Source organism: Diceros bicornis, chromosome 37 (assembly GCF_020826845.1).
Source record: "Diceros bicornis minor isolate mBicDic1 chromosome 37, mDicBic1.mat.cur, whole genome shotgun sequence".
Classification (NCBI taxonomy): domain Eukaryota; kingdom Metazoa; phylum Chordata; class Mammalia; order Perissodactyla; family Rhinocerotidae; genus Diceros; species Diceros bicornis.
This window is the reverse complement of record NC_080776.1, coordinates 13571810-13583077: the sequence shown is the minus strand read 5'-3', so window position 1 is coordinate 13583077 and position 11268 is coordinate 13571810. Positions and strand designations below refer to the sequence as shown.

General features: G+C 46.4%; 1 protein-coding gene across 1 annotated transcript in view; it reads left to right on the top strand.

Annotated features, from left to right (window-relative positions):
- Window positions 1-896: 896 nt before the first annotated feature.
- Window positions 897-11268, top strand: part of WDFY1 (WD repeat and FYVE domain containing 1) — a 48860-nt gene continuing 38488 nt past the window's right edge. The window contains exon 1 of the mRNA XM_058533100.1: window positions 897-1067. Within this exon, the coding sequence (XP_058389083.1) occupies window positions 931-1067 (137 nt within the window). The 5' untranslated portion in view covers window positions 897-930. The remainder of the gene's footprint in view (window positions 1068-11268) is intronic.

Sequence of the window (11268 nt, the reverse complement as noted above, 5' to 3'; positions counted from 1 at the left end):
GTTTAAGGAAGAAGGGCTTCCCTCTGGACTGGATGCTATCAGGAAGTGGGGGTAATTCTATGACTGGATGTATTAATAAATCTCGTCTAGAGAGGGGAAGAGGAGACAGGCACTAAAGCTGTTAACAAGGAAGGGAACAGGAGTCACTCCTATTAGCCAGAACAGGGGGATGTTTGGTCATCTTCGTGTTTGGGACAATGTTCACGTTTGGCTGTGTTTAGATATGATTATGGGATGGACTTGTTTGATGTTTGTGTTCCACAGGAAGGAGCTGCGAGCACCGAGCCAGCTCCTAGCAACACGGAAGCCTAGCCGATAGTACCAGGCCAGCTCCTGGGGGTCAAGGGCTGCTTTTCTCTTTCTCACAGCTGTATGACCTTAAGCAAGTGATTGAACTTCTTCCTGGTTCAGTTTTCTCACCTCTAAAATGAGAACAATACAAGAGCACTTGTCTCTCCATCTCTTAAGGTTGTTATCCGTGAGATAATGCACTGTCTTTCAGATTCTAAATTGCGCTATATTTTTTCACACTTGAACATCTCTGAAATGGGGATGTCTTCCAAACAATGGCTTCTTACAATGGATACAACGTAGTAGTATTATTTTCTGAAGGCTCTGGTTTGGGGGACAATTCCTTTTCCCCGCCGACTGCCCAATCCATTCCTGGGTGAATGACCTTACTTTTCAGTCTTTATAACTTTCCCCCGTTCTCCGCAGGCGCCCCCTGTGGCCCTCTTCCCGCCAGGTAATTTTACTTGCGCGGCTTCCCTAGGCAATACGGTTCCGGCGGCCGCACTCGGGAGCTTACGGCGCGCGGCGCCCAGGGCCCGGGAGCCGAAGCGAAACCGGCGCGTCCCCGCCCGCGCGGCCGTCAGCTGATGGGCCGCCCGCCGGGGAGGCCGCCGCCGCCGCCGCCGCCGCCGCGCGAACATGGCGGCCGAGATCCACTCCAGGCCGCAGAGCAGCCGCCCGGTGCTGCTGAGCAAGATCGAGGGGCACCAGGACGCCGTCACGGCCGCGCTGCTCATCCCCAAGGAGGACGGCGTGATCACGGCCAGCGAGGACCGGTAGGCCGGCGGCTCGTGCGCGGGGCCGAGGCGGGCGGGGGCGGCCCCTCTCGGGCCGGCGACGGGATGCAGGGGCGGTGGGGTCCGCGGCCCCGTCCCCCTCCGCGTGGGGGCGTCCACGGCCGCCGGCACGCGCGGCCCGACGCCCCTGCCGCGCCCCTCTGGCCGCGGGGACCCCCGGTGTCCACCCGCGGGTCCTCCAGTCTCGACCCCTGCCGGGCTCCTCCGGCCCGGGACCTCTGCCCCCGCCGCGCCCCTCCAGTCTGGGACCGCCACCGTACCCCTCCAGCCAGGGGCCCTCGTCTCACTGCGCCCCTCCGGCGGGGGACCCCCCGCTCCTCCCACTGCGCCCCTCCAGCCAGGGACCCCCACCGTATCCCTCCAGCGGGGGACACCTTCGCCCTTCCCACTGCGCCCCTCCAGCCAGGGACCCCCCCGTCCCAAAGCGCTCCTCCAGCGGGGGACTCCCCCGCCCCTCCAGCCAGGTAACGCCGTCCCGATGCGCCCCTCCACGGAGGGACCCCGCGCCCCGCACACTGCGCCCTTCCAGCCAGGGACCCCCATCCCAATGTGCCCCTCCATCCCGAGACTCCCGTCCCCGCCTCTAGTCTAGGACCCCCACTGCGCCCTTCTAGTCTGGGACCCTCGCTCCTTCCAGCCGAGGACCTTCGTCGCATCGCGCCCCTCCAGCCCGCGACCCCCGTCTTGGCTTCTCCTTTGTGAGGTTATGCCCGGCGCCCGGAAGCGTCCCGACGTCGGGGGGTTTCTTGGCCCTCCGCGGTCACTTCCAAGCCGCCTTCTCTGGAAGCCGGGAGGACTGGCGGCCGGTTACCGTCCAGGTGCCCGGGGTTCCCTTCGTGCAGCAAACCTCCGGGCTTGAACTCTTCCTCCTGCCTGACTCTGGGGTTTACAGCTCTGGTTCGGGCAACACCAGGGTCCTAGATCAGTTATTTCTCTACAGCTGCTAGGACCGCCTGAACTCTTATTTACTAAATAGTTTTTTCTGAAAGCGACTCGGTTTTAAAAAGACTTAGATGCTTTTATTTTAAAGGGAAAACCAATATCACTTGCCATAAAAAGTGTAACTAATAGCTAACCATATTAATCTGTATGCGCAGAAAGTCATCCCTTTCTCATACTAAGACATCTTGGATTGAATGCCCACTACACTTGGGGAAACACTGATCAGACTTGATTTTTTTCCTTTTACCCAAGAGGAAACTGAGGCCCATGGAGAGTCACGGAGATATTGGTGAAGCCAGAGAGGCACCCTAGGTCTCCCCACTCCAGCTCTCTCTTCTTCCCAGGGCTGTGTGATCGGATTGGAGAGAGATTATTTGTTGTACAACTTTAGCGTTTTCAAAACCCTAAAAGTTAAAAAAAAAGTTAGTAGCTTTCCTGTGGGAATTTGGAGGAAATGACTGATGTTTATTGAATGAAACTGTGTTTCCTCAGTACAGTGAGGGGTCTTAAATGGTGATATTATTACAGAAGTCAAAAGGCTTTCTGGAAGGTGGAAAGTCCTGTTGTTCTCTTAAAGCTGAAGGCACAGTCCAGCTTTTTGTAATCATATCTTTTGAAGTAAGTAACATGGAGGGCCTGTCCTGAATGGGAAGAGAAGACTCAAAGCCCCCAGTGCCTGTTTGACCTTTGCATTTTGCTTTTGAGGGAGTTTACTGTGAACAGGCAGTGCCCTCTCCCTGCCAGTTTACATCTATCTGACCTCAAGCAAGATGAGGAGCGATGGGTAGGAGCTGGGTGTGGGTGTGTGTAAGCAGGAGGGGAATGGGAGAGAGGGGGGCATGAGCCACAGGGAGAAGACGGCAATGTGAAGAAAAGGCAAAGGACAGAATAATGATATTTGCATGATATGAACATAGATGCAGATCACACTTTATAAAAGTTAGCTGTTTTTATTTTGTAAAATATTTTATTTATGACTCACGCATGTTGGGTAGATTGCTGAATATTTGAGATTACTGGCCAGGAGCCGTGCTGATAAATGTATTATGGAGAGTGATTACTTAGCTGCTCTGGGACTGAAATGTTCTGGGGGAGCCTTGGATCAGCTCATTTTTTTCACTTGGGCACAGCAGGGCCCTGGCAGGTGACTGGACCAGCTGAGAGTTGGCACTTTGGGTTTTGAGTTTGTGTTTCAGGCCCATGGGACTTCCTTGGAGGTAGGACAAGCTTTTCAGCAGGTGCCACATTTTATGAGATTTAATGAAAGCACATGGCTATGGGGTTTTTTTTGCTGTTGGTTGTGGTGGTTTGTTTTTACATTGTCAGAAGTGGGTGTCATACTCGTCAATCAGTCATTCATTCGTGTATTTAGAAATACTGTGCTTATTGGGTGCCAGGCCCTCAATTTACAACCGGGATCCAAAGCCACGGTACCTGGCCTCATGTAACTTATGATTCATTGATTTTTTTTTTTTTTAATTTTTATTTATTTATTTTTTTCCCCCAAAGCCCCAGTAGATAGTTGTGTGTCATAGCTGCACAGCCTTTTAGTTGCTGTATGTGGGACGCGGCCTCAGCATGGCTGGAGAAGCAGTGCGTCAGTGCACGCCAGGGATCCGAACCCGGGCCGCCAACAGCGGAGTGCGTGCACTTAACCGCTAAGCCACGGGGCCGGCCCTGATTCATTGATTTTTATGGCCCCTGACCTGATGGAACCAGCATGCTGAAGAAACAGAACACTAACCACCCTTATTCATCAAATAAGCATTTATGGGACACTTGCTGTGTGCCAGGCCCGTGCTAAACGTGCGGGGTAGAAAGACAGCTGATGCTGAAATCCCTGTTTCCAAAGGGCTGCACAGTGTGGTGAAGAGCTGGCCTGTGCTCTCAGCCTCCAGGGTACTGGGGAGACCAGAGGAAGGAGTGTCCTTAGGCGAGGGCCTGGTTCAAGGAAAGGCTCCTGAGGCAGATGTCATTGGATAGAGGAGTGGTCTATGTGAAGGAGGGAGGGGTACGCATCCCTGTTCCAGGCAGAGGGAAGAGACAGGAGGGAATAGCCAGGGGTAAAGAACCACAGTTATTTCTGGGTGACTGGAGCAAAGGTGTATTGGTGGCTGTGGCAGGAGAGAGTACTGGGAGCTGGGGAGGCCCAGTGTCCGGTTTTGGAGGGGCCTTCCTTGTGTACCACTCTTAGGAATGTGTGCTTCATTTTGCAGGCACTGAGGATCCACCAAAGAGTTCAAAGCAAACAGATGACATAATCAGAATTTGTACTTGAGAAATAACAGTAGCGGGCCTGCCCCGTGGCTTAGCAGTTAAGTGTGTGCGCTCTGCTACTGGCGGCCCAGGTTTGGATCCCGGGCGCGCGCCGACACACCGCTTCTCCGGCCATGCTGAGGCCGCTTCCCACATACAGCAACTAGAAGGATGTGCAGCTATGACATACAACTATCTACTGGGGCTTTGGGGGGAAAAACAGGAGGAGGATTGGCAATAGATGTTAGCTCAGAGCCGGTCTTCCTCAGCAAAAAGAGGAGGATTAGCACGGATGTCAGCTCAGGGCTGATCTTCCTCACAAACAAAAAAAAAAAAGAAAAGAAAGAAATAACAGTAGCTAACCTTTTAAAAGTCCCTTCTCTGTGTCAGTGCAGAATTGGACTTTATGTATGTTACTGCATCCAATCCTCCCATCTCCCCACCATCTGGGTACAGTCACCTTCCCTTATTAGCAGTTCCAAAATTCAATACATTCTAAAAGTCAAAAGTGTTTTTTTTTATGTAAGTTGGGCCTGAAAACTCATTTGGTGTTAAAACTGAACAGATGAGACTATTTGCAATCTTTATTTATCCTGTGCAGTGTGACTCTTCACTTGTTTACTGCAGAAATAGCAATGCATTGAATTGCAGCTCTGTTCCAGGCCCCGCGGGGAGTGTTATGGAACATATAGTATATGCATCCTCTTGCAGTGGCCATTGACAATTTAGAAAACTGCGGCACAGAAGACACTGAAGTAAGTGCCCAAGGTCACATGGCGAGTAAATGATAGGACTGAGATTTGAACCCAGGTCTGACTCTGAAGCTCTGGTTCTTTCTGCCATGCACCCAGTTTTTCTACACATTTGGAGAAACTGAGTCCAGACAGTATCAGTCGATGATGACTATGGCAGTAAGTGTAAAAGGCTAGGATTCTTCCTTTTGCTATGATTCAGTTATCTTTCCTTCCTTTCTACTAGTTTTCAGGGTTTAGAAACAATGGCTTGCACCTTTTCTGTACAACTTTAGCTCTAATGCTCGGAAAAGTAACTTTTAACTTTTGAAGTAGAGTTCAGCAAGGCCGGCCCCATGGTGTAGTGGTTAAGTGCGCGCGCTCTGCTGCTGGCGGCCCAGGTTCAGATCTCGGGCGCGCACCGACGCACCGCTTGTCAGGCCATGCTGTGGCAGCATCCCACATAAAGTGGAGGAAGATGGGCACGGATGTTAGCCCAGGGCTGGTCTTCCTCAGCAAAAAGAGGAGGATCGGCATGGATGTTAGCTCAGGGCTGATCTTCCTCACAAAAAGGAAAAAACAAAAAAAGTAGAGTTCAACTGAAGTTAATTCTTTTATAAAAGCCAAAAGCAGTGAGAAATAGCTGAGAGCATTTTGAGAAGAAAAGTGAGAGATGTGAGAATCGTCCTGAATTTAGTATCCATTTTTCTAAACTCTAGGCCAGTGGTTCTCAGCCAGGAGTGCTTTTGCCCCTCAGGGGGCGTTTGGCAGTATCTGGAGATGTTTTGGTTGTCACGACTGGAGGAGGGTACTATTGGTACGTAATGGATGGAGGCCATGGATGCTGCTCAACATCCTACAATGCACAGGAGAGTCCCTCACAACAAGGATCATCTGGCCCCAAATGTCAGTAGTGCCTAGGTTGAGAAACCCTGGTCTAGGCTTAATGTACTTGTTTATCTGGTCTCTTTAGACAGTGGCTCTCCAACTTGAGTGGGCATCAGAATGGCATAGAGGTCTTGTTAAAACACAAATGGGTGGCTCCCGCTCAGAGATTCTGATTCAGTAAGTCTGGGGTGGGGCCTGAGAGTCTGCATTTCTGCCAGGTTCCCAGTGATGTTGATGCTGATTCTGCTGGTCCAGGAACCATACTTTGAGAACCGCTGCTGTACAAGAAAGGAGAGTTAGTTCTTCATCAGTGTGCTTGCCTGTGCACACCCACTGGGAGAGAATATTGTTTATACTTTGTCCTGTTTTTTTTTTTTTGCTTGAGGAAGAGTCACCCTGAGCTAACATCTGTGCCAGTCTTCCTCTCTTTTGTATGTGGGCCACCGCCACAGCATGGCCGCTGATGAGTGGTGTAGGTCTGCGCCCAGGAACCAAACCCAGGCTGCCAAAATGGAGCGCACCAAACGTAATGACTAGGCCACAGGACTGGCCCCTGTCCTCCTTTTTTGTCAGTTTCTGGAATATATTGGCTTGGAGTCATTCACATGTACTCACTTATTTCCCAATAAAACCAAACCAAACTATATATGACAGAGCTAAACAGAAATAATCCCCCAAAGAGTATTAAACCAATATGGAATATTGAAGCTTAATTCCATCATACCTGGAGTCGTTGGTAATGATTTGGGTAGTGAACTTAGGGGTCTGGTCAGAAACCTTCAGGGATTAATTACTGTGCAGTGAAGGCTTAACAGAGAGTGGCGCTACTCTTTTTATGCGTTCATTGATATTTTGTTGGAGTAATAAATACCCTAAGCTCTTCTGTTTAAACTTGGTTCTTCCGCTAAACCTAAATTAGTGTTTTTAACTTGAGTTTTAAGTTACGCTGCACTTCGTAACTAGCGTATTTGAGCCTGCAAAGTATAAGAATGATAAATTTGTAGAACTTAAGAAAAATATTCTTGAATCAATAAAGTGTGACTGTCTTTCTAGTCAGGAAACTGTAAAAACAAAATAACCTCCCTAGTAAGTTTAAGAATTTGAACGACAACAGTCATTTTCCCAGTAGGGGAAACAGAAAGTGAGACTGTTTTCAGAACAGAACTGAAATGTGATGAGGCAGCAGGGACCAATTCCTTAGACACGCTTGCTTTTTGAACTTCTTTGCTGTGGACTGCACCAAAAATTTAGACAGTCAGTTGAAGGATAGAATTTTTAAAAGGTAAAAACTTTATTATAAAGCCTTATAATAAAGCTCTAGGCCTGCTGTCTTCATTTTTGAAAAATAGAGTTTGGAGATGAGCGTGCTGTCATACTATTGCTTCAGGGGCCTGTAGGCCAAGATTGGTTTCTGCAAGAAACTCAGTTTTGTCTGGCCTAAGTCAAAGAAAGACAGATCTCATGTGTTTTAAAATATTTTAGGGGGCTGGCCCCGTGGCTTAGTGGTTAAGTGCGCGCTCCGCTGCTGGTGGAGTTCGGATCCTGGGCGCGCACCGACGCACTGCTTGTCCGGCCATGCTGAGGCCATGTCCCACATACAGAAACTAGAAGGATGTGCACCTATGACATACAACGATCTACTGGGGCTTTCGGGAGAAAAAGGGAGAAAAAAAGGAGGAGGATTGGCAATAGATGTTAGCTCAGGGCTAGTCTTCCTTAGCAAAAAGAGGAGGATTGGCATGGATGTTAGCTCAGGGCTGATCTTCCTCACAAAAAAAAAAAAAAATTTTAGGTTGTTGCACTTAGGCTGGGAAACAATAAAGATTACAGAAAAACAACTTTTAAAAATATTTTTGATAGCATCTTCCTTTTTTTTGTTGTTAGACCAGCTATTTACTTTAATATATTTGTTTCTTAGGCATTTCTAAGCATATTAAGATGATTTGAGGGAAAAGTTAGATATTTCCTAACTGTTCTCATAGAAACAATCTTAATAAACAACTTAGTTTTTAAGTGTTGTGCTTCAGGGGAAGCCTGGCTTAGCTGGAAGTTGGTAGTTTATACAGAAAACCAGGGTTGTAACTGCTGTATTTTTGTTGTCATGCGGTGCCTAAAAGTAGACTCCTTAATTTGTGTTGTAAAATAAAATGAAGAAGTGAGAAGACAGGCAGCCTCGGTGGGAATGCATTGATTTGTTACGATCATTTTCATTCTACAGTGTAGTTAAGAACAGATTCTGAATCTAGAATGCCTGAGTTTGAATCTCAGCCATGTGGCCTAGGGCCAACTGAATTATTCTCTCTGTATCATAGTTTTCTCATCTGCAAAATGGAGATAATAATAGTACGTACCTCATAAGGCCTTGTGAGAATTAGATGAGTCAATATATGCAAAGCACATCGAACGCAGAGAAAGCAACGTATAGGTGTTGGCTGTTGTTATTTTTATTCCCATTTATTTTCCATTTAGTTAACTTTAATCTCATCAAAAGCTAAAGATGTCCCTACTTACTGTGTGTGTGTAAATAAAATAAAAACTTTCCTGTCTGAATAGAACAATACCATTTTGGGGGTCACTTACAAATCTGTCGTTGAGTCGTTTTCATTTCCATATTTGGTCACTTAGAAGTCATATCAGTCATTAGTTTTCTGTTATAAAATCTTTGCCCTGCTGTGTTGGAGGTCCCCAAGACCACCCCCAGGTTTGTTGATTCACTAGGAGGACTGCCACCGTGTGGTTGTCCTCATGGTCGTGATTTATTACAGTTAAAGGACACAAAATAAAACTGGCGAAAGGAAAGGTGTGGGGTGAAATGCAGAGGGAACCAGGCACAAGCTTCCCAGAGTCCTCGCCCTGTGGAGTCACCCAGGAGGAGCGTTGTTCCTCCAGGATGGAATAATGACCACGTGTGAGATAGCGTCTACCACGAAGCTCATGAGAGACTCAGGACCCAGGGTTTTTACTGGGTTGGTCATGAAGGCACCCTCTGCCGAGCACGTGCCCAAATTCCAGACTCCCAGAAGGAAAGCAGGTGTTCAGTGGTCTTCCAAATGTTAGTTTGAGTGAATCAGTAAACTAACAAACCTGTTAGGAATAAAGAAGCATGCAACAGAATTAAAAATAGGCTACTCTTCCTTACCTCCTCAAACTGTGCTTCTTTTGGGTTAGTTTAACCTTGTGTTTCAAGACTTCTAGGCTATGCATAGAGTTTGAACATTTCTTTTTTTTGGTAAGTTAAGAAACAGTGTTGCATGGACCCTACATTGACTCCATCCTGTCTAGATTACTCCTACTCTTCAGAAGTTGTGATGGGTTTTAGCCTTCTTGGTGGCACAGAGGTCACAAAAAATCATTTTGATGCTCACAGTGAAAAGATAACAGCAAGAATAGTTCCTTGAGTAAAACAAAAAACATCTGCAGGTAGAAAGCCAGCCATCTGGCTTCTGGGGAGACATTGTTCATTTAGGGGCTGGTGCAGAGGCCACGCAAGTAGCCTTCCTCCCAGGATAAAAATTTGCCTGTGATGAAATCAGCAGTCTGAGAGTCATCTCATGGACCCTTGCAGCTGTCCAACATTCCTTCCCTAGATGGTAGAAGGGGATGGAAATTTTTATTTTTCCATCTAATTATTATTAGCCAATCTAAATCTCTATAAATAAAGAGGCTGGTTTCTCTGCCTTTCAGTTTAGATAATCAGTTCAATAAAATTCTCGTATGTTCCCCTTTTGTAACCAAAGGAGAAAGACTTCTTTCTGCAGCGGAACTGAAGAGGGCGGAGTTCAGGAGCTTTGGCTGGAAGGAAACTGCTATTTATATGATAACAGCAGATTGCACTGATGACCATATCCTTTTCTCTCCCTTTCAGGCTAACATCTTAATGTTATAGAAACCACTCAGGCTTCCAGAATTACACCTTTTTGTCTGTAACCCCTGGAGGTACTGTCAGGCTAGGAAAAAATATTCTTTGCTGTAGGTAACAGAAATGTTTGAAGATTTACCAAGATACAAAACGGTATCAGCCGCTGTAAGAGTGACTAGAAATTGAATTTCCTCAAACTTACTGTTTGTTCAAAGTTTAAAAGAAATCAGGCATTGGGCTTAATTTGTAACAAATGCTATACTCTGTATTTTCTTTTTAGTTGATTAATTGCATGATCCCTATATGTCATTTGACAATGTAAAGATGGTTCAATTGCATTAATTCAGCTGTTTTGGGATGATTAGGGTGTTTTTTGAGAAATCTTAAAAAAGATCTCATTTTAGAAACGCTGACACTTCAGGCGGGGTAGAACTTGGCCTCGTGATTTTACAGAAACCCTTATGTGCTGTTTGAATCTATTTATCCGAGTGTGGGCATGATTTTCAAGGTAATCATACCAGAAAATAAGATGTAATAAGACTGAACCCAAATGTATGTTCTCATGGAGTTACAGGTTTAAAAGTGATATTAATCACGACTCCCACAAGATGCCTCCTGGTTTGAGAGCCAGTGTTTTTCAGAAGAAAAATCATGCTTTGCATCTGTCTTTGCTCCTATTGTATTGTGGCTTAAGTAGATGAGACTTTATAGACTTGGTGATTCCCTGAAGTATATTTTAACTTCCTTCTTTGAGGGAGCTAAAGGAAGGGACTGGAAGAAATAAAAAGGAGCCTCTCTTCCTCCTCGCATCATCAGGCAGATCTTTGGGCAGATCAAAGATTAATCTCCCTGGAATAAATACTTTATTCTTAGTCATGTCTTAGTCTTTTCATGTATCTACTGTAATAAGGTAAAAGAACATACAGAAATATTATTCTTGGTAGACAGGCTGAAAAATATTGAACAATATTTAAGAGTAATAACTTCATTTATGCTTTTACGATAACTTCTTCAGTTTCTTGGGCTTCAAAGTAGCATCTGTACAAGGTGAGAATCCTATATTTCAATTAAAAGTATAGTGGAGAGCCAGCCCTGATGGCGTAGTGGTTCAAGTTTGGTGTGCTCCGCTTTGACAGCCCGGGTTTGGTTCCCAGGCGCGGAACCACACCACTCGTCTGTCAGTAGTCATGCTGTTGTGGCGGCTCACACAGAAGAACTAGAAGGACCTACAGCTAGAATATGTACTGGGGCTTTGGGGAGGAAAAAAAAAAAAGAGGAAGATTGGCCACAGATGTTAGCTGAGAGCGAATCTTTCCAAAAAAAAAAAAAAGTTACAGTGGAGTTATTTCTTTACTAAGTACTTTGAAATCCTTGGTGCTCAGTAAATGCCAAATGCTGTTTTTATTTTTAATTTTAAGGTCAGATTCCTAAGTATTCTTAAAGGTATACTATTTTTGGAACAGTTAGCATTTTATCGGTTAGCTACTGCTATGTAACAAGGCAC